Consider the following 23,152-nt stretch of genomic DNA (forward strand, 5'->3'; position numbering starts at 1 on the left):
CAGTGGAGAAACCTGAAGAACAAAAGAAGATCCATGTAGGAGTGATTTACAGAACTTTGCTCTGCATTGATAAACTGTAGTTTTGCCTTTTGATTTAATGGAAAACGTTTTTACCAATGTCCTTTGTGGGACAAGAATCTTGTCAAAGAGGACAAGATTCTCCTTTTCCCCTTTGTGGTGCTTTAAGAGTAGAGTTGATTGGCTTTTCAAAATTATGTCTACCAATTTGAGACATTTATTGGTGGCATTGCGACTCTTGAAGAGGGTATCTCATTCATTTCACATCACAACATTCAGAAGAAGTTTATCTCATTGGTGGCTTTAGAGAAGAGCGCTTCTTTTTTGGAGACAGGTTAACATCCTTTAGTTGTGCATCTCAGTTTAGGGATCTTAACTCTCTTTAGGAGGGTTAAGATCCTCAAGAGTGTTCTCAAGCTTGTTCCAAGGTTGTGGCATTGGAACAACCATGAGAAGTGCATCTCTTTATTTTAGACATTGTAATAGCTTTGAGATGTTCTCTTCATTGGAGACATCAGACAGCCCTGAAAGGGAAGACTTCTGGTTATGTAGTTATTTTATTTTGAGTGACATTAACTTTCTACCTCTGACCTCAAGAAGTTTGGAAAAAGAAAAAAAAAACTGCATGCAGCTCGAGTGGGCTCAAGTCCAAAGCGTAGGGCAGCTTGTTCTTCTCTGGGATGTGAGGCCGATCATCACCTCCCTTGTCTGAGGGGGTGAGGAGTCAGCTCACAGGTGGAGTTGGAAGAAGATGCAGAGTTAGTGGGAGGGGTACGAGGAGTTGGCATTTCTAAAGGTCACCACCGTTACAAATTCAGCCCTGGAAACTGAATTGGCATTGTTGGGTGTTCCTCTCTGTGTTTTATTTTTGGACTCGCAGTTCCTCACAGCTACTGAGGGAATTCTTCTTTCTGCAGACAGTTTTACCCAGACTGAAGGCAGAATGATAAAAAGAATGAATGTGTGTGAATTTGTGTGATTCTGACATTCTTTTGATTTGTCTGGGCACGCTGCCCATCTTCCTGTGACACACCAGGCCTGACAGGTGTCTCAGGGTGTCTGGCTGAGGACGACAGGAAGAGCAGGCATCACATACGAACAGCCACACACAGACGAGTACACACAAGCAAAAATCACAGCAGAGCAAACATCACTATTGTAGACAGAAGTCTTTATCAGACAGGCATTCATAAACACAAAGCCACAATTTTTAAGGCAAGACCAATTCCAGAGCGGCGCGGTCCTAAACGGACAGATTCAGCAGGACAGATGGTACGATTTCCTGAACCTGCTGCCATCCTTCATCGTGTTGCTGCTACATCCCCAGGTGACGGATTGAGTCACGGAGAAAAGCCCTTCTCTGATGTGTGTGCCACACATTTTACTCTGCAGTAGTCTAGAGAGATACAGAGCATGAAGAAATCCACGAGCATTAATTTGATCTGGTGAGATGTAACGTCTCCTCCAGGACGTCTTAGACTTTGTTCCTACTTTAAAAGTCCCAGCACCAGGTTTTAAGCTGTTAAGGAAAACAAAACTCTCCACATGTAGCCTAGTTAACTTCTCAGTTGCCTTCATCAACAATCGGTACTAATGGCTCTTTTAAACACACAAGTTATGTTTACTTCTGGTTTCGAGACGCAGTTCTTGTCAGAATAATCGTTGTTTTTATATTCGCTCTTACACCCTTCCACATTTTCTCAAATTAGAACTGTAAATAATGTGTTAATTGAATGTGATAAACTGCAAAAAAAAAAAAAAACTGCTTCAGATTGAATAATTGGGAAAATATGAGTTTAATCATTTTACGAAATATAGTCAATATTTTGGAGAACTGCTTTTTGACATTAACACAGTCATTTTTTTTTTTTTGCCCATTCCTTTTAGCAAAATATCTCAAACTCAGTCAGTTTTGCCACTGATTATCAATTGGGTTCAGATATGGACTTTGACTTGGCCATCCTGGCACATGATCAGACTGTAAAACAGTTCCAGTGAAGCCGTGGCTTTGTCTTGTAATGTTGTAATTGGCTAACTTCTGAAAGCAAATGGTTTCATAAGATTTTAATTTTAAAAATTCAAAAACCGAAAACATTTTCCGTCTACTTCCCAAGTAGGCACAAATCTGTGTTATCTTGTCACATTGACTCCCAACAAAATACAGTCAATTGTATAAAAAAAAAAACTGACTTTTTTGTGTTAATCATGTCTTATTCAGTGAAACCCAGTTATTCTGAAAATGAAATCGGAGCATCCTAAGGCAGACGTCTCTGTGTGTGTGCAGGCTCACCTGGTGGCCGCCTTCGAGAAGAGCCTCAGCAACATGACCTGCCGCCTGCAGAGCCTCACCATGACCGCCGAACAAAAAGTACGAGAAGTTACGCCTCACTCAACAACAGACTAAAGGAAACTGCATTCAAAGGAAGAGAAATAATTAGGAAAAGCAAGCTGTGCCATTTCATTAAACTCTTTCTGGAAAGGTAGAACACGGTGGAGGATTACTGGATTATTTCTGTTATCTTCAAAATTTGGGTGCTGCCAAAGTCTTGAGTCTTGCTAATGTCGTAGTTCCCCATTATCTCAAGATTTGCCTCACTTAAGACAAAGTTCGACATAGCTTGAACTGTCTGTCCTTCAAAAGAACTCAACAAGAGTTTCCCACTGATCACTGCATCAGCATCAGTATCTTTAGCTCAGAGGGCTGACAGGACCTGGTAGCTTTTTAATCCTCTAGGCGCTAAAGCAGACTAGAGGGAGGCCTTTGTCAGACAACACGGTTCTAACTTTTAATTAAAGCAGCCGCCCTATCTGCAGCTCTCAGTGGGCTGTGGTGGAGGGAAAAAAAGGAGGTTCCCTCTCCTCTGTGAAGTCAGCTCAACAAAGAGTGCAGCCTTTTTTCCCTTCCTCAGAGCAGGGGGCGCTGGCTCCGACATCTAATGGGGAAAACTTTTCCTCCTCCCTTTCTGCTTTATTAAAACCATTGTCAAAGCCAAACTTGGAGTACTTGTTCACATCAAAGCAGCTTGTGTGTCGATTCCAAAAAAAAAAAACTTCCAAAGTGCTCTAGTCTGGGCATATTTTGTTGCTATATGTGTTTTCTTCCAGGCTACAAAGATCCCATCCTCTCTTAAGTAGTGTTTCTGTGATGCTAAAAAGAGAACTTCCTGTTCTCGTCCTCGTTTTGCCGCTGCAGGAGTCCGAGTTGGCCGAGTTGAGAGAAACCATAGAGATGCTGAAGACCCAGAACACTGACGCTCAAACGGCAATCCAGGTGGCGCTCAACGGCCCGGACCACCTACACAAAGGTAGTGAAACCAGCAGGGTGTGCTCCCTAAACTACCACTATAGCTGAGGTGTTTGTGCTCCATTGATCTTTTTTTTTTACACTGCGATTCCTTTACTGCAGTTGGCTTGTTTTCTGAAATGTTTCAGATCATCACACAATTGTACATTCTAGACAAAGATAACCAGAGCTGATACAAAAAGCAGTTTTGAAATGATGGCTCCTCTCTGAAGCTTTGGGACTCCAGAGAACCACAGTAGGAGTCATTAGGCTCAGTGGGGAAAGCATAGCGTCCCGTTATAGACTCATCCAATAGGACAACATCTAAAACTCAGGATTCATGAGTCAAAAATAAGAAACAGACTCTGCTAAAATGGCATCTGAGTTTGAGTTCCAAGACCAAAACATCTAACCAAAAAGAAACCCAAAGTTTTATGTTTTCCAAAAATCTAAATGATCCCCAAAACTTTTAGAAAAACACTATTGGGTGATGAGACAAATGTGGATCATTCTGGAAGGTGTGTGTCCAGTTGCATATGCTGTAAAGCCAACTTCAGGAACAGGAAGGCTCGCCATGGATTCTGTTTTCTAGCAGAAACCCCTTAAAGGGGCGGTATTGTGTAAAAATAAACTTTTCCGAGCTTTTCGTCATGTTTTAACATCATCAAAAACATACCTAGAGTGTTGCTTTGAGAAATATGCATGAATCTCCTGAGGCAACCATTAGGCTGTGCAAAACGCTTGAGGGAACCAAGCGGCGCCTTCCAGAGCGAAGCTTCTGGGCTTTTTAAAACAAATGAAGATAACAAATGAAATTACACTATGTGGCTGGAAGACATGGCACTGCCCCTTTAAGGAGAATGCCCAGCCATTAGTGTGCGACCGAAAGGCTAAACTTTCATGACTTGTGCAACCGGACATTGATCCACAAGCAAACAAAAGGAAGACTTTAGAATGGAAAAGATGAAATAATTTCAATACCTAATTTTTGTCTAATTGTAATAATAAATTTGACTTGAAACATTTAAATGTAGCCAAAAAAAAACTAAAATGGAAGTGATCTGTGACCTTCTCCAGTCATGAAAGCCTCGGTCAGCGGTAGCAGTGACTGGCTGAGACCGTCTCAGTTCACCAGCCTCAGTGTAGCGTTACAAAGTCTTACGGAGGCAAAAGCCCCACACCAACCCTCACGTTTTCAGCCACTCTCCAGCTTAGTGTTTTTCGCACTGAGGATTGCTTTGTCTGTCTCCTTCAGACCTTCGGATTAGGCGGCAGCACTCGTCGGAAAGCATGTCCAGCATCAACAGCGCTGCCAGTCACGCCAGCATGGGCAGCTTGGGCAAGGACGCCGAGGATAAAAAGAAGAAGAAGAAGAGCTGGGTAAGTGGAAAGAAGAAGAAGAAGCGAGAAATTAGCATGAGAATTACACAGGCAGGGGATAAAGAAAGCTTCCACCACTGTAAGTGAAGTCACAGGAAGAACCGAGCGTTCCCAGGGATTCAGTAGCTCATGGAATCAACTCAGTTTCTATATGATTTTTTTAAGTCTCACATAATTATGCAGACACATTTGCCCACTCTTCCCAGGATTAAAGGAGTTCATTATTGCTGGCATCTGTATAAAGCTGCTGCCTTTGCGTTTCCATCAGGTTGATCTCTGGACTTTGACATGGCCATCCCAAAACCTTGATTCTTTTCCTTTTCAGTCCTCTTGTTCCAGGATTACTCCTGGGTTTGGGGTCACTGTCCCACTTTGGCTCAAACTTCACCTGTCAGACCGTCGGTCTCACATCTGACTCCTGAGTTTGTCTTATGCCGAGGAATTTCTGATCTGATGGAACCTACTCGGGCCCTGTGGGTCCAAAGCAAGCCCATATCATCACACCTCCACCACCCTGCTTTTGTTTTCCATGATTGGATAATCTTTCTTGCTGTAAAATGATGGAATTGAAGAGGTTTACCCTTCCCAGTCTGATGGAGAGCAACAACTGCTTCTTGTGGTTCATTGTAGTGTTTCTCTCTTGGCATTGTGCCTATGCACACTGGTAGAACTACATAAATCCTATAAGGAGCAACAGGAGTGTGATAAGTTTATCCCGGACCGTATCGACACACACACAGATCTCATTTCTTTAATGACTGCAGCTGAACAGTAAAGTCTGCAAAACCACTGAAATCTTGTTACACTCTTTGAACTAAAGATGTAAACAAAAATGTGTTTTAAGTGGAAAATGTTTCAACTCACCAAAAATCGCCTTTTTCATCATTTTGTCATTGTTCGGTGCCATTTAAAGATACAGTATTTTATTAATGTCTCATTATTGTTAACATTCAGATTAAAAGTCTGACTGAGCACTTCCTCAATGTTGCACAGCACAAATATTTTACTGCTATAGACATCGGGAGCCTTAATTCTTTTCCTACTGTAAAGTCATTGAGATTTCTGGAGTGACTGACTCTTGAAAAGCTCATTTGTTTTTTATAATTTCTCTTTTTTGCTGTTCATGTCGGTATTTGTGCATCTGCTTTGTGATCACATCACTGAAGTGCCTTCAACATTTACCGCTCTACATGTCTTCCTGTTGCTCTCACCTTTGACTTTTCATTATCAAACAACTGAATTCAAGACTGCCAACAAATCAGGTCAGAAATCCTGATCAGAATTCAAAACCTTCCTTCATTCGTTCTGGTTTTGCTTCTTGCTGTTCTGCAGCAGCTCACCGGTCTTTATTTGCTGCAGCTCCCCCGAGTCAGTCGACATATTAGAAGTTCTGTCTCGACCTCTGTTGCAGAAAATAGTACTTGAGGAAAATAAATGGTTCCCCATAAAATGAAAGCTAGCAGCCATAAAGGTCACCAGCTCGATCCAATGCTGCTACTGCAGCAAAAATTGCTCAAATTATTGGTGGTTCAAACAGAAAGGTGCCAGAATACACAGCACTGCTAACCGCTAGTCAGCAATGCTAGCTAAAAAGTTAATTGCGCTAACCCTAAAGCACTAATCATAAACATTGCACTAATGCTGAGGCGCTATACCAACATGGTATTTAGCTGAAGCTAATGCTAAAGCACTAAATTAAACTATGTTTACATGTTTTTCAACATAGTATATCGCCCTCAGCAGGGTCAAATCTGTCATTGCACACCTACCTATATGGTTCAGGAAGTGATTCTTGGGAAAATTCTTCTAACTTTTTTTTGCTTTTGCTAAATTTGACCACATTAGGGCTTCCATCAGAAAGCATACAGGACATCAGCAGATCTTAAGCTGTTCACTGATGCATTCAGGGTAAAGAATAAATGGTTACATTTATTCTTTGAAAATTAGAAATTTTCAATGTATCTAGAAAACTTTACTTAGGAGAATCTAAGTGTTAAATGTTTCCAATGGAATAAAAATCAGCTCTGCTATCAGCAGATTAGCGGAACGGACGATGGATGCATTTTGTGTGCAAGACAATTCATATTGTTCACAGAAAACCCAAGAGTAAGAGTTTAAAATCACAGACATGAATTTAACAAACTATAACTAAGTAAATGCAAGGAAAGGATCACTGACTAATTCAATTTAAGAAAAAGTTGATAATACTTTTAGCTGTCTCAACTTCTTCCCAGTTGAGAAGAAGTGTTTTCAGCCTGGATTTAAACATTGTCAGAATGGAGGCCCGTCTCACTTCTTCAGAGAGACGGTTTCAGATTTTAGGAGTATAACACTGAAATGTTTTGTCCGGTTGCTGTAGCTGTTTGAACATGGATGTGTGTCCTCCAGACCACCTATCCATCCATCCATCCATTGTCTGAACCCGCTTATCCTTGCAGGGCTGCTATTCCCGCACTCCAAACAAAACAGGTTCCAGACGGATTTTGCAGAAATGTCTCCCGTTCGGACACAGTTAACTTTCCCAGTCAAATAAACTGCTGTCATTGTTCATCCCTCGTCCAGCTGTAGTGACTGTACTTTCTCTGCCATGCTTTGTAGAACACAGCCACTCTCAGCTGTTACTCTGAGTGAATACAGTCTGCTGTAGATGGGTGTGTATTGAGCATGTGTGTGTGTGCGTTTGCGTGCCTTAACGTTGGGTGTGTTCTGCATCTTCAGGTGGCTGATTCCATCCCAGCTCAGGTCAGTGGTTTCCAGAGTGTCTTCCATTTCAGTTTTCCACTAGTCCTGTCCTAATCACCGCCCCTCCTTCATCCATACTCCTTTCTTTGGAACATTGGCATGGATACAGCAACCCTCCTCCCCCGTTTCTACCCTGTTTGTTTGTTCATCTCGATTGCCTGACACCCCCCGGCCCCTTACCTCATTCTCATTTCTACTTACGGCCTCGCTTTTCTGCCTCTTTGCCTAAAACAGACCGCGGTCATTGCTTGGAAACGAGTGACGCCCTGATCTGACGCGACGCAGCGTGGCAGCGGAAACCCCGTCAGGAACTAATGCACGCTCTCTTGTTTTGTGCTTTGCAGCTGCGCAGCTCTTTCAAGCAGGCATTCAGCAAGAAGAAAAGCAAGTCGCAGTCGGCCCACGACGAGATGGAGGAGATGACCGACTCTGTGCCCTCCTCGCCCAAGCTGCAGCACGACAACAGGCAGGGCAGCATTGCCACGCTGCGCTCCTCCCCCTCCACCACAGAGTGAGTCCGCCACGCACGCCGACACTGAAACACACAGTCGCCTCTTTGGTTCCTTTTTCTCCTTTGAGTTAATTTCATTTTCCTTTGTTTCCTTTAAACTAAAATCGTCACCTCACTCTCCCCTCCAAACACTTTTTCTCTCTCTCTCTCTCCACATTTTTCTGAAATGTTTCTCAACCTGCCGTAGCAAGTGCATTTGCGACAGCAAGTCCTCCCCAATATGGATGCCAAAGAAAAAGCATAATGGTCATGTGGTCTACAAACACAGATCTCGGTAACAGGCCTGCTCCCCGGGAGTGTGTGTGCACTGGATTGTGTTGGTGTGACTTTTCTCTTTTCGTGTTCAGCGCCTTTAAATCCTGATGAGGAACTCAAACGTTATCCACTGAGACCATTCACACCCCATGCACTTCTTCTCCCAATTTCTTTGACGTTACAAACGAAAGATTGACGGAGCTACACAAAGAAGGGCATAATCGAGAAATGGAACGGAGTTTAGACATGATTTTCCAACTTTGATTTATTCTCTCAGTTCAATTGGGAGTATAACAGCAAATGTAAAATAAATAATGCAAAAACCGAAACGGACTAAAACAATAAGTTGACTACGTTGGTCAAACATGTAAAAATAAACTGCAGCAAACTTTCTTTCAAATAGTTCACCAAGTGCAATTAATAATTCCAAACATAATGTAAACTAAAGAATAAAGAATGACGTCGCTCAGAGCACAAATTATAGAATTAGGATGAATACCTCAGCCTTTTTGGGTCAGGCACATTGTCACCGATACCCGATCTAGAATTTTTTTCAATAGACACCGATACAGATATTAGTATCGGATCACTTGAGCCGTTTTTATTTTTATTTACAACAGAAACAAATACAGCAACAAAACGAGCAATTAAGAAATTTGATTAAACAGAAACAGCTAATGAAATGTGATCCAGAGCAAGTTTCAAGAGAGATTTACCTTTTTGTTTTGAACAGGGGAAAAAAATCTGCATGTTAAAAGCTGCAAAGGACTGGAGTTGGAATGAAATGTTCAGATTTTTAGTTCTAAAGCCTTTACGTCTGCTCTAATTTGTGGTGGTCTATCATATAAAATCCCAGAGAATTTGGAAAAGTTTGAGGAGTATGAATACTTTAGAAACGTTGCACACAGTCGGCATGCAGCCGCTGCTGTGAGGCAGCTGGTGAGATTATTCCACTTTAACATGTCAGGCATAGTTTTCCTCTGGCATGTGGAAGGTTTTCACACATAAACGCATGTTTTCTGGGGGGTTTTGAAAAGAGAAAAAAGACGAATCTTTCCCTCTCCAACAAACCAAATTTTCTCTTGTAAAAACCTGAACCAAAGTGCCTTGAATGGGAGCGATTCGCTGTTCCAAATGCTCCTCTTCCCCATCTCACCTCGCTGACGGCCATCGTCGCTGACCTCCCCTCAGAACTCGAGCTTCCCTGTTTCCAGCATATTCTTCTCCAGGTTGTGTGTGTGCTGTGTGAGTTAGTTTGGTATAACCCCAGAAGGTGACCCTCCCTTCCCTCTGCCCTCCTGCGCTCCTCCCTCCCTGTTTTTTAATTGCCGCTTCAGGCTGTGCGAATGCACGGAGGTCGAGGCCGAGATCATCCTGCAGCTGAAGAACGAACTCCGGGAGAAGGAGCTGAAGCTGACCGACATCCGGCTGGAGGCTCTCAGCTCGGCGCACCACCTGGACCAGATCCGGGAGGCCATGAACCGCATGCAGGTGAGCCTGGAACCGGCCGGGAAAACCTGGAAAATCAATCGTAGAACCACACACCAGCTTGGCTTCAGTAGCTTCTTTTCCTCTAATAAATATTAATGCAAAAGCTTATAACGGGGTTTTAGCAAGTATAAAAAAGTAAAAAAAATAAAAATAAAAAATGGAAAAGCTCCACTATGTAACTTTTATGAATGATATTTTTTTACGTTGTTGTTGAAACTGTCACCATGTTGTGACACTTCGGTATGAGACAGATGATCTGTGAAAAAATTGAGCTCCTCTTCCTTCTCCCTGTGCTAGCAAGAAACGACCAATCAGAGCCAGGAGGCGGGTCTTAGCGCTGTCAGTCACCCTCACATCGCCCTCTGTTATGCTTCAGCTTCTCTTCACTGTCAGCAGACTTTCACAAATGCTAAGGCTAGTTAGCATGGCCAACGATGATGGAAGATAAACGGTTTTATTTTAAGTTTTTTCTCCGCCATTAACACATTTAGCAGCGAATACATGAGGTTGATCGACAGCACTAAGACCCGCCTCCTGGCTCTGATTGGTTGTTTTTGGTTGGAGCATTTCTTAAAACAGCGATAACAGTTTAGGGAGGAGATTGAGTTTTTCACGGATTATCTGTTTCTTACCGTCACAACAAAAGGACAGTTTTAACAAATATGTAAAAAAACTTTTTTTTATAAAAGTTTCATACTGCAGGTTTAAGAAGATTACTGCTGATTTAAAAAAAAAAATACAGATTAAATTTAATCTTTTTTTGATGAAGAAACTTGAATCTTCTTTGACAACTAAATTGATAAATAGTTTGTTAAAAATGTTAATTTGAAAGTTTCTGGTAATGTTAGTTTTAACAGTCTTAAAAGGTCTTTAGAAGGTGTTAAATTTTACTTACAGAAACCTCCAAGAACCCTCTTAATACATAATGTTGTTATTTTCTTATTTCAGCTCTATTGTAGCTGTATCAACAAATGACTTGCTTATTTTTCAGTCATGCTTTGCTGTGACTCCATCTTTAAAAAGCAGAGCATGCAGTGAAGGAACATGTCAAATGAACATGAACGCCTCATTTAAGTGGATCTTTGTACATCTGGATTATCCGGTTTGTAGAAGCCTTTCTGTCTGCCCTCAGATCTCAGGGATCATTTTAAACTCTTTATCTGAGACTTAACTTCAATACAAAGGAGGCCTTAAAGATCAAAAAAAAAAAAAAAAAGCCTTGCAGCACCATAATTCCAGTGCTACGCATTCAGAATAAATAGCTGCCAGCCGTTGGGAGTTGCCGTCACTTTATTCCTCCGACCCGCAGAACGAGATCGAGACCCTGAAAGCGGAGAACGATCGGCTCAAGTCGAGCGGGAACGCCACGCCCACGGCGACGCCCGTCAAGACGGCGCGCCCGCCCTCCGAGGCCTCCAGCACGTCCTCGTCCTCCTCGCGGCAGTCGCTGGGGCTGTCGCTCAATAACCTCAACATCACTGACACCATCATGTCAGGTGAGTACGCTGTCCATCCCGTCGGTCTCCAGTGACAAACAATGTCGGCTCTGAACTCTAGAGGTTGTTCAAATTAATTTTCTACTTTGTCGGTTTAAAATTTCTCTCTCCATTCACCTGTAAATACCGGAGAACTGCAAAGGAATCTGGTCGAAAAGATTTAATTCAGCAATAAAACGTTCCCCTCTGATGACCCGCAGCAGGACAGAACCCTATTCGGCAACGAAGTGGAGAATATCTCCTGACTCGGTCCGTTTCAGAAGAAGTAGTCTGTCCGTTTCGCTCGTTCAGTAATTAACAGAAAAGGCTCGTTAACTGATGGTGAAATGATCGAAGAGCGATGGCACGTGGACGAAGGGAAGAACCGGCTGTTATCACCTCAACGCAGCGCATGCAGCAAGCAGGAGGCCCACTGAATACCAAGTGGCCCCTTCCTCACTCCAGAATATGGTGCAGAGAGAAAAGCATTCAGTGTTGAAGTGTGAAGTTGGATGTAAACTGACATCGGCTAAGTGTGATGTAAGATGTTGTTTTTGTTGGAAAAACGCAGCCATTTTTTGCAATAAAATGCAGAAAAGCCTCGGGTTCATCGGCTGACATGTAGGTTTGATTCTGGGAAGAGATGAAGGGCATATGGAGGAGCATTCAGCAACCTGAGAGCCAGGAGATAAAGAACATATGAGAAATGAACTGTGTAAAAGTAAAAAGAAGAACGACGTCCAATGTGTCGGTCATGTCAACAGTTTGGCAATGTTTTTGATATTCAAAACTAATCAACAGTTATCAATATAAGTCTGCTGTTTTACCCATTCTCTGAAGTCAGTTCTCTGTGCAAATTATTGAAGTTCTTCTGAAACCAAACTCGGTCATCCATATCTTTATAGGCATAGTAGCATTTTGTGAACTGGTGGTCAGTCATGATGGGAACCATCCCTAAACTGTTCCTATGGAGTTGGGAGCATGAAATTGTCCAAAATGTCTTGGTGTGCTAAAAATATTGGGTTCCTTTCTCTGGAGCCTTGGGACCAAAACCAACCCCCAGCCCCCGCCACAATCCCCTTCCCTAAACTTACACTTGACACAATGCAGTCAAGAAATGCAGTTCTTCTAGCAACCATCACACCCAGACCCATCCACCGGATCCATCACTCAAGACAACACAATCGTCACTTTTATAGACACTGTTGTGTTTGGCATCACCCATGACGATGGAATGCTTGGACTGTGCTGCTTGTCCATCTTGAGAGACTGTGCGCCAAATTTTACAGAATATACTTCAGTGACTGATTTGTTTGTATCTAGTTATTGTGTTAATGGAACGTCTTCCTTTCAGATATTCTCCTGGATGACAGCTACGAGGGAAATCTCCGTAAGGAAAGTCGGAGTGTGCGGATAGTTGTCACAATCAGCAGCGGGCCAAAAGGCACCAAGGTTTGGAGATGACCAGTCATCCTGCTTGGATCACAAAAATATATCCGTATTGTTTCTGATTTTTGCTTTAATTTTTCTGCTGACTCTTCAGGTTCCACACAGCCACGAGTACCTGATTGGGTCTATAGGTGTTAGCGGGAAGACCAAGTGGGACGTCCTGGACGGGGTCATCCGGCGGCTCTTTAAAGTAAGCAGATCCACAGAATTTGACTATCTTGAGTCCTTAGAGGTCGGAGACGATGTCAGGATTTGAATGGTGAACCGTTTACGCTAACTCAGGTAGAACAGTAAGGCTATGCTGTTGATTCTAAAGTTTGATTTCTTGTTTTCTTTTGCTGAAATCTGGTGATTTTTGACTGGTTGTTCAAACTATCAGGCTTCCATGTGAATAGTTTACAACAGGAAAGCAACCAGGATGAACAGAAGAAGAATATAGACGTCACAGCAGCGCTCTGTTTATGGAAGTAATACTGGATGCCCGTGTATGGTTGGATTTTAAAGTATATTTATACGGGAGCCGACAGTATTGTCACAAAATCATAAGTCAAAGGAAGCTAAGAAAAATAAACCACAACTAATAGCGCAGCAAGAAGGTTCTGGGTTCGATTCCCGGCCCCGGTCTTTCTGCATGCATGGGTTTTCTCCGGGTACTCCGGTTTCCTCCCACAGTCCAAAAATATGACTGTCAGGTTAATTGGCCTTTCCAATTTCTCCATATTGCCCCTAGGTGTGAGTGTGTGTGTGTGCATGGTTGTGTGTCTCTGTGTTGCCCTGCGACAGACTGGCGACCTGTGCAGGTGACCCCGCCTCTCGCCTAGAACGTTAGCTGGAGAGGCACCAGCACCCCTCCCAACCCCACTAAGGGACAAGGGTGTTAGAAAATGGATGGATGGATAATAGCAAAGCCCTTTTGTGGTGTATTTATCGCCACAAAAGGTGATTTATCTGTATTTATCCAGATTTATCGCGTCTGGCTTCTTCTGGTGCAGAATTATGATTTATGTCTCACATTAATGACGTAAAAGTCAATTAAAATAACCGTTCAAACTGCAGATGCTTTGAATTTGTGCCACATATGGAAGTGGCACAAATTAGATTTTTTTGAGGGGTGAAAAGCTCAGATTTGGGAAAATCGCAAGATACACCACCATTACTGTTCATGTTTACTTTGTCATGCGGGATGCTTTTAGGTCACTTGCGGTTCACACAGGAGATCGCAAGCAAGTTGAAAATGTGAACGACAACTCAAAGCAAAATGGGAATTGCGCCTATAGGCCTGCAGTGTGAATGTAGCCATAGCTAGCATTGGCGCTAAGCTGCCTCTGCCTCCGTCCTGCTGCAGGAGTATGTGTTCCGGGTGGATCCTGGGACCAGCCTGGGTCTTAGCTCTGACAGCATTGTGGGATACAGGATGGGGGAAGTGATCCGCTGCCATGCCTCCGAAGTGCCTGAGCTGTTGCCCTGTGGCTACCTGGTGGGCGACAACAACATAATCAAGGTTCACCTCAAAGGTACGCTGACAAAAGAATCTCTGTCAGGGTTTTCCGTGGGTTTCTTGCTGGCATTAAGCTTCCTGATGGTTAAACTCAGACTGTTATCTTGTGGGCCGTTGACCTCTCCATCCGTCCTGATCGTAGGTGTGAAGGAGAACAGCATAGACAGCCTGGTGTTCGACACACTCATTCCAAAGCCCATAATCCAGCGGTACCTCAACCTGTTGATGGAGCATCGGCGGATCATCCTCTCGGGGCCCAGCGGCACAGGGAAGTCCTTCCTGGCCGCCAAGCTGGCCGAGTACATCATCAGTCAGATGGGGCAGGAGGTGACGGAGCACAACGTGGCCAGTTTTAATGTGGACCAGAATTCCAGCAAGGTATCAGAAACCCGCAGCTCGTCTGCTCTCGTGTTTGATTTTCTTCCAGGAACATCAGTAGATTTTCTGTGATGCAGCACAAAGAGGAGCACAACTGAAAAGTGAAAGGAAAATACAGCCATGATTTTTAATGTGTTTTACTGATGTAATTCTGAAAAGTGTGGCGTGTAGTCAAAGTTCCAGACTTTAAAATAGCTAAACCTGTGATTGTCTCAGTATCAGTTGTCAGGCATTTCCACAAGTTCCCTATCAACCTTAATTTCTATTGTATGAATATTCATAAATGTGGAGGATTTCATTATGGAAAGTCTACTCCACAGTCTAGACAAATATTGATTGATATGAAAATATTTGTAGTTTACATCCTATTGTCTAAATGTTGTCCTTTGTGGTTACTTCACTGTCTCTAAATGCACCAATGTATTTAGAGTACCTTATAAATGAGGTGTAAATACGTTTAAGGAGTATGAATACATTTACAAATGGCGTGTTTGCTGTTGTTGGACTTGATTGCTCAAAATCAACAACTGCTTCCTCCCACAGGACCTGCGTCAGTACCTGTCCAGCCTGGCAGAGCGCTGTAACTCTGAGAGGACAGACGCAGAGCTCCCCCATGTGGTCATCCTGGACAACCTGCACCACATCGGCTCGCTCAGCGACATATTCAACGGCTTCCTCAACTGCAAGTACCACAAATGGTGAGGAGGACTGGAAACGCCGCGCGCTCCATCACAACTTCCACCAAGTCGACTCGAGTCCCATCAGCGAACTGAGGAAACGTTTGTCGTAGTTGAAGTGACCATGTTTTGTTTCTCTTCCTTGTGCAGCCCGTATGTCATCGGGACCATGAGCCAGGGAGTCTCCTCCTCTCCCAACCTGGAGCTCCACCACAACTTTAGGTCTGACGCCATTTTGTGTTCAATTCAAGCTCAGCAAACAGAACTAACACCGACGGTATATTTTTCAGTCACATGATCATCGACCAGTTGTTATTACTGGTGCAAACCATAAAGATGAAGAAGACAGGAAGTAGATAGTGAGAGACGGTGCAGCATGTTTTTAAATGATTTAGCTTATTCACATGTGATTTTAATTGTTTGTTATTTAATGGACCAAGCTCTGCCTTCATCCTCAGAGCCTCATTCAGCTCCTTCAGACTAGCCAGCAGCAATTAGCAACCACCTGGTGAAACTGCACCTCCGCTGCGCTCATTAATAGAGCCGCCATGTTGTGATGACTTCTTAAAGGTGGAATTTCAGAGAGAGCAGGAGCTTCTTAAAGAGACAGAGGCTCAACATCAAGGCGCTAAATTACAAAGTCAAATTTCGTTTAAGCCACAGTTGATATATGCAGCATTTTTATAACAACTAAAGGTAACAGTTATTTGGTATAAAAAGGCACTATGTGCCTGGAAAACACAGAATAACTCCTCTTTGTGGGAATATTCATTTAAAATCCCTCAGAGAGTTAAATGCACCTTTTACACAAATGGATGAAATGTCTTCTTCTCACATGAAACACTTTACACTGATGAGTCGATGTCTTGCCCCGGTGTAGATGGGTGCTGTGCACCAACCACACGGAGCCGGTCAAAGGCTTCCTGGGTCGCTTCCTGCGCCGGAAGCTCGTCGAGACAGAGATCGATAAGAACATGCGCAGCAATGACCTGATCAAGATCATCGACTGGATCCCCAAGACCTGGCAGCATCTCAACGGCTTCCTGGAGGCGCACAGCTCCTCCGACGTCACCATAGGTCACTTCAGAACACACACACACACGTTAGCTTCTGTAGAGTTAGCAGCAGGCAGACATTTGAACGTCCCTCCATGTGTGTAATGTGTTCCTCTCTATTCACCGTAGGGCCTCGTCTCTTCTTGTCCTGTCCCATGGAAGTAGAAGGTTCCCGGGTTTGGTTCACAGACCTGTGGAACTATTCCCTGGTCCCCTACCTGCTGGAGGCTGTCAGGGAAGGACTACAGGTACCTAATACATATGTATGAGTGTATTTTCCTGGATCATACACATATAGTACAGCTGCATTTATTTCAAATTGACCAAGTAGGCCCCTCTCAAGATGACGCACATTATAACCTGAAAACGGGAGAAATAACCCTGGAAAACTGTTGGTTGGTAAATCTTGTAGTTGGTTCTTATTGATTTACATGGCCTTACGCTGCAAAAACACAAAATGTTATCCAGTATTTTCGGTCTAGTTTCTAGTGCAAGTCTCGTAGTGCACTTGAAATAAGACAAAACTGGCTTAAAAGTAACTTTTCAGTAGTCGGTACTTCCTTAATATTTATAATAAAGTGAAAATTCCACCGACATATTTATTAAAACAAAGCTGAAACTTACTTGTAAGTTAGTTTTCTTAATTTCAATAATATTTGCACTATAAACTAAATCAAAAATACTTGGTAAGATTTAGTATTTTTGCTGCATTTTTGAAGCATCTTTCATGTTACAACAATAAACGTAACATTGTATGTTACAGACCAACACAAAGTAGTGCATAAATGTGAAGCAGAAGGAAAATAATGCGTTGGTTTTTAAAAGTTTTTACTGATAGAAATCTGAAAAGTGTGGATTGCGTTTGTATGTACCCTTCCTAAGCTATAATTCACAGACACAACATACGCTGCGAAAGTCTTGTGGTTTTGCACATTCACTTTGGGCCAAAGAATGTCCTCAAATGGCCGATTGCGACAGAATGCGTTAATTTAAACGACCTAATAACAAACTGTTAAAATATTAACAGGTAGCTGTCTCTGCATTTCATGAGAACGTCTTGAAATTAAATGTTAAACATCTTTGCACCTTGATATACTCTGGTACTATACAAACAAAACTGCTGGGATTTAATGAATACAACATTTAAGCACAACTGTAATCTTGAAGGTTGTATTTTCTAGTCTAGTCTAGAATAAAAGCATCTTGGTAGCAGTGGATCTCTTTAATCTAACTCATTAAAGAGATATTAGGGCTTTTCCAGGTAAGGCATCAAAAACGAAAAGAATATTTCTTCACTCCTCCTTCCCTGCATATCTTTTGTTCCCGTCTTCAGCTGTACGGTAAGCGAGCCGTGTGGGAGGATCCGTCCAAGTGGGTGAATGACACGTATCCGTGGAATGCCGCCTCGCTGCAGCAAGAGGGCCAGTCGCTGCTCCAGCTGAGGCCGGAAGACGTGGGATACGACGGCTACAGCTCGTCCAAGGAGGGGACGTCGTCCAAGCAGGTGTCTCAGAGCGACACCGAGGGAGACCCGCTGGTGAGGACGGATCTGACTTCAGACGGTTCCATTTATTAGCCATGAATTATTTGCCAGGAATCATGGATTCACCCTCGTTTGCAAAGCGATGATTAAACAGAGAGTACAGTTTAAGCTAACGCTTTAAAGGGGCAGTATTATGTGAAATGGACTTTTTTGAGCTTTACATCATGTTATAATATAATTCCCTCATCAGAAATATAACCTGGAGTGTTGCTTAGATTTTATTTTTATCATGTTTGAGAAATCCTTCAGTCAAAACTTGTGGGTGGACGGTAGCTCCGCCTCTGAGCTTGCTTCAGTTTCCAAGCTTCCAAGTTTCTACCTAAAAGAAACTAAGAGTGTGACTCCCTCACTCAGCTCCTTTAGACTAGCCAGCAGCAATTAGCAAACACCTGGTGGAATGGTGCATCTGCTGCGCTTGTTCTCAAAGCAACGCCAGCGAAACGTCGTTAAAGCGTTAATAGAAGAGCCATGCTGCGATGACTTCCTGTAGGCGGAGTTTCATAAAGAGCAGGAGCTTCTTAAAGAGACATTGGCCCAATATCAAGGCCCTCTGTCAAACTTCTTTTAAGATATATTTGATATACACATCATTTTGTAACAACTGAATTGTGCTTGATTGTGCTATAAAGTAATACGATGTAGCTGGAAATCGCATAATACTGCCCCTTTAAAGCAAAACTGTCAAAGTTGCAAATAAACTATTAAGGGCAGTGAGAGTAGAAAGTAAATGAGTGGAGAGAGAAATCATTCCTGCTTGGTGGGTTATTGCAGCCCAGGAGAAATTAAAGGCTAGCCATCCAAAAAAAAAACCCGGCTGGCTTGATTTAACTAGAGTGTTTGTGCATTTTACACACACGCCTGTGTGTGTGTGTGTGCACGTGTGCGTGTGTGTGTGCGAACCCCTTCGTGTGCAGTTATTATCCTGCGGTGCCAAAAGCCGTTTTAGGAACACTGGAAGCAATTCTCCAGATGCAGCAGCACTTCTGCATTATTTAGATCATTAGCTCTGCAGCAGGGATGAAAAGTTCAACGGGTTTATGGCGCTGATTGACTGCAGCAGTTAGAAACGGCACAAAATACAGCTTGTGAAGTTTCATTCTTAAAAATGTAGGGACATATGTTACATTAGGAAAGGTAATGTAATAAGTCCAAACATTTTGTAATCGTAAAGCATCATATTGTTTTAAAAACCAAACTGTTTTTTATGCATCAGTAGGCTTTAAGCTGATGGTGAACATAAAAAGCAACAATCCAAAGTATTGGTAAATGCAATTTTCATAATCAATGCGCTTTTTCATTTGGTTCATTTAAACATTGAGTAAGAGAAGTCATGGTGCCTTCTGCTTGTACTGAGTAAATTTAGAGGGTTCAACTGAAAAAGCCTGTTGAAGTTAATATTCAGATATGAAATCTCAAAGGTTTCTCACAAACCCCAACATTTAACATGCCATGATCTTCCAATTACTTCCTGCAGTCGTCTTCTCTCTCTTTGTATTTTGTCAACTCTCAAACTTTATCCAAACTCTGTCCTAGGTTTGAACAAACACTTCTATCTGTTCATGTTTTATGTTCTGCAGATGAACATGCTGCTACGGCTGCAGGAAGCAGCTAACTACTCCAGCACCCAGAGCTGCGACAGCGACAGCACCAGTCACCATGACGACCAGCTGGACTCCTCCTTGGAGTCGGCCCTATGAGTCCCAAAACCAACTCACTTTAAACCTCTAAAATGGTGGAAAAACCTTGGAACCCCAAAGAACACATCCCCCTCCCAACACGATATGGAATTATCCATCATTATCCGGTCCTGCTGCAGCGGGGGAGCAACCTGGTCAGGCTGCTGGTCCACCACAGGACCCGCACTACAGATATATAATATATGAAAAGTTTTAATACTCAAAATATACCCTCAAATTGAAAGAAAATGCCTATATTTTAATGGTGCAATATGAAATCCGAATGTTTTATGCTGTCAGAGGCTTTACCAACTTGGTCCTTAGTGGTCAAAATGTCAAACCGAACCACAGGTTGGAGACTGTCTACATCACGTCCAACAAACCGTATTGTCCTGTTCATTCTTGTGACATTTTTATAAAAATGTCCGCGTGATTGTGATGAGAAACATCCTTACCTCTGGTGGTTTTTTCCAAAAGTGTTCTCAACAATAAGACACTTTTCCTCCGGTTTACTTTCAGACGTCGGTTTCCAGAGCGTCCCAGAACAACAAAACTGGATGATATTTTTTTTATTGTTTTTTTTTTTTTTGTTTTTGTTTTTGTTTTTTTTTACCCAGTTATATCTACAGATGTTTACATTAGTATGGCTGGCTCTGTTATGTCTTTCCTTGTTTACAGAGGTGCTTCTTACAGACACACACATATATGTACACACATAGGCAGCAGGGAGGAAATCCCCTCAGACAAGAACCTTTTATCGGTTCAAGTCCCTTCTTTGAACATCATCAAGAATGCCAGAGTGTCCTTGAGCAAGGCGCTCTGTCTCTACTGTTTTCATGGATGTCAGCTTTAACAGCGGGGCGTGAAAAGCAGAGCAGGTGTAGTTTTTAATGTCTTCTCATGGCCAAGTCTGACGCTTTGCACAAAAACTGGTGGAAAATGTTGGCAGGTTTGGCTAACGTTGTGGCTGATGTAGGACAACTTTGAGCCCTTGCAGTTCAACTAGGATCAGAAGTTGTCTCCATTAGTTATTATATATATTATTAAAGACCCAGAGCCGACCCAGGCAGAATTTGTTTTTTTATTAGGCTCATAAGCCACTACAGTGGGACTAATGCTGCGTCTATATTGTCATCCTGTGATCATGTTTGGTTACCTTACAGAAGATTTGTTTATACAGAGTTAAACTAGCAGTCTAACTAGAGATTAGTTGGTTAATTGGGACCTCTAGGCAGCTTACCATTCATATCTTGCCATCTGTAGTTCTAAAACTGCATTTTCTTAATAAAAGTGGTAGGTGGCCCTCCATTAGTTTTCCACATTGTGACTCCAAACAGCCAATTTTTTTAGTTTTTTTTTTTTTTAAAGCCAGGGAAAGTTGTATTTGCCTCCTTTTGTCCAGCTGGGGGCAGTAGCAGGATTGCATTATTTAATGTTCCATGGGGTGAGATAAAACTTTGGTTCAAACTTTAAACCACGACTGGGACATTCTGGCAGTTTTGAGACCAAAGCCTTTTAAAACCGTGGCACCAGTAACCAGCACCATGCCTCGTGATGAGCAGTTAATACTTTACGTGTGGTGCGAAACACTTTTGGAGCTTTTACTTTGGATAAACTGGTTAGGTTTTTCACGAGGCTAAAGTAAGCGGCTATCCAGACCTGGGTCAGGTGCAAAGCCAACCTCTCCCATCTAAAATCTTAAAAAATTTTTAGCTGTTTTTTGAGAAATCAGTTTTTTGAACCACTAAAAACGCTCTGTATTTATACCTAGCACATTTTGAACCTGTTGTGCTACATTTGAGGAGCTCCTGGGGCCTCCAAGCCAGCGGCGGACCCTAAGCAGCCCCTTTTCCCACGTATGCCTTGGGTCAGCTCTGAGCAAATTGGCGGACATTTGCTTAAGCCTCGTGGTGCTGGGCCCCCTGGCCTGAACCTTATCAGGGTCAGCCACTGCCAAGCTGTTCCAAATGCCAACACCAAGCACAATGAAAGTGTGAGATCTGTGTGTCGCCCAGTCGTCCTGTTACTGTGAAGGCAACATGGAAAAGTGCCAATGATTCCCTTTGATCCGACTGCCAAATGTTCACACCGTACAGACTTGCAATCAAACAGCAAAAGCCCACCATGGTTGTAGAAGTTCTCCACGGTGGGAAGTAATCCAAATACCGAATAGTCCAAACCCAGATACCCCAAAGTTTCTCCTGTTCAATACCCTGCATCCATCTTTGTCCTCAAGGTATCCAAAAACCAGTCGAAGCCGCTGTCTTTTACTGTTCGAGTGGATCAGCCGAGAGCCGTAAAAGGGAACAATAATGTTGGTGCTTTCTAACTGCCTTAAACGTTCCTTCGCTTTCTCTGGCTGTTGGTGGAAGCGGGGCGCGTTTCACTGTAGGATGATGCTAACCTGCTTCCGTCTGCATCAAAGATGACGCATCTGGTATGAGATGTAGGCATTACTGCTTGCGGCCCCGTCTTCTTCTTCTGAAGCATCCTTGCTTCTGTCTGACAGTAAGAAGTTAAGAAACATAACGCTGTATTTCAGTTCAAAAAACAGACCAATATTGTATAAAGAAACACAAAAAAGGGGGGGTTGGGTATTTTTTTAGTTGTTTTGCGCCTAGTTGAGCTGGGCTCACTTGAATTACCAGGAGCACAACCAAACTGTTTTTCTTTTTTTTCTTTTTTTTTTGTTTGTTTTTAGTAAGCCTGATGAGCATGTTTTGAAGCTTTTTTAAAAAAAATGGGAGTGAGGGTGGGGTGGGTGGGGTGCACTGAGAAGAGATCTTTACCTGTATGTATGCGTGTACTGGACGGAAGAAGCCATTTAGAATTTTGATTGTTCTTTGTTCAAGTGGGTCAATTTTGCACAGGTCTGAGGGTCGTGGTGGGCTGTAAATACTTCTAGAATTCTTGCACAGTGAATCAAAGATGCATTCTGGCCTGTCGGTGTTACAAAATGCAAAACCCGCTGAAGATATCGTCGTACGTATGGAAAACGGAGAAGAAAAAGATGCAAAAACTCGATCCGCTGTCGGAAACAGGTGTGTGTCTTGTGGTGATTTGATGTTTTGCCTATGCAGGAGGCATTAACTGTACAGTAAATACCGTTTGAACTAACTAAACTGAAAAAAAAAAAAAAAATATGTAGGCACCTGTCCAATGCTCCTTACTCTACCACGAAATACTCTTGATCCTCTCTGTCTCTAGGAATGCCTGTTGTTCCTCAAACGGACGGCTCAGGATTTTTTAAGTGAGGTTTTGTAGGCAGTCGGTATCCTAGGTAACTGTTGTCATTTAGTGGAAAATCCAGATTAGTTAACAGCTAGTCTGAGAGAAGCAAAGACCAAAGCAGACTTTTATCGCCTCAAAGCAACTCAAGAAGCGTCATTGTGGTTTATGCCAGGACTACTGGTCACTTTGTACATTTTTAGTTGATTTGTTTCTCACCTCAAGATACCAACAGTGTGTCAATTTATATCCTGCAGGGAATCTTTTATACCTGATTTGACAACCACATTTTACCACCATAAATTGTCGTTCAAAGTAACGGTGTTGGAACAAAATGGAATGGGAGTATGGATTGACCCGTACATCAACTGTCTGTTCACCAAGTACTTCATGGTTGGTCAGAAGCTTGAAGTGGAGAAAATTGGAAATTCTGGTTGTTGCCACCTGATGTAAACAAATGTCTCGGTTCTTGCAGGGTTTGTAAATGCCTTCA

The 23,152-nt window shown here is 42.7% G+C and overlaps 1 protein-coding gene across 18 annotated transcripts in view; it reads left to right on the forward strand.

Moving 5' to 3' along the window:
• Nucleotides 1-21,975, forward strand: part of nav3 (neuron navigator 3) — a 273,084-nt gene extending 251,109 nt beyond the window's left edge. For 14 of the 18 annotated variants that reach the window (XM_015040585.1, XM_015040583.1, XM_015040586.1 and 11 more), the window contains 17 exons: nucleotides 2,303-2,386; nucleotides 3,212-3,323; nucleotides 4,557-4,681; nucleotides 7,400-7,423; nucleotides 7,768-7,934; nucleotides 9,527-9,680; nucleotides 10,990-11,176; nucleotides 12,510-12,607; nucleotides 12,699-12,794; nucleotides 13,950-14,118; nucleotides 14,245-14,480; nucleotides 15,024-15,178; nucleotides 15,308-15,379; nucleotides 16,038-16,234; nucleotides 16,342-16,460; nucleotides 17,546-17,749; nucleotides 19,333-21,975. In XM_015040585.1, the coding sequence (XP_014896071.1) occupies nucleotides 2,303-2,386; nucleotides 3,212-3,323; nucleotides 4,557-4,681; nucleotides 7,400-7,423; nucleotides 7,768-7,934; nucleotides 9,527-9,680; nucleotides 10,990-11,176; nucleotides 12,510-12,607; nucleotides 12,699-12,794; nucleotides 13,950-14,118; nucleotides 14,245-14,480; nucleotides 15,024-15,178; nucleotides 15,308-15,379; nucleotides 16,038-16,234; nucleotides 16,342-16,460; nucleotides 17,546-17,749; nucleotides 19,333-19,452 (2,319 nt within the window). In that variant the 3' untranslated portion in view covers nucleotides 19,453-21,975. The remainder of the gene's footprint in view (nucleotides 1-2,302; nucleotides 2,387-3,211; nucleotides 3,324-4,556; nucleotides 4,682-7,399; nucleotides 7,424-7,767; nucleotides 7,935-9,526; nucleotides 9,681-10,989; nucleotides 11,177-12,509; nucleotides 12,608-12,698; nucleotides 12,795-13,949; nucleotides 14,119-14,244; nucleotides 14,481-15,023; nucleotides 15,179-15,307; nucleotides 15,380-16,037; nucleotides 16,235-16,341; nucleotides 16,461-17,545; nucleotides 17,750-19,332) is intronic. The other 4 variants (XM_015040577.1, XM_015040580.1, XM_015040582.1 and 1 more) reach the window with 1 other exon arrangement.
• Nucleotides 21,976-23,152: the final 1,177 nt, after the last annotated feature.

The sequence above is a fragment of the Poecilia latipinna genome, unplaced genomic scaffold, assembly GCF_001443285.1.
Source record: "Poecilia latipinna isolate Pla-1442-1.1 unplaced genomic scaffold, P_latipinna-1.0 Scaffold518, whole genome shotgun sequence".
Taxonomy (NCBI): Eukaryota; Metazoa; Chordata; class Actinopteri; order Cyprinodontiformes; family Poeciliidae; genus Poecilia; species Poecilia latipinna.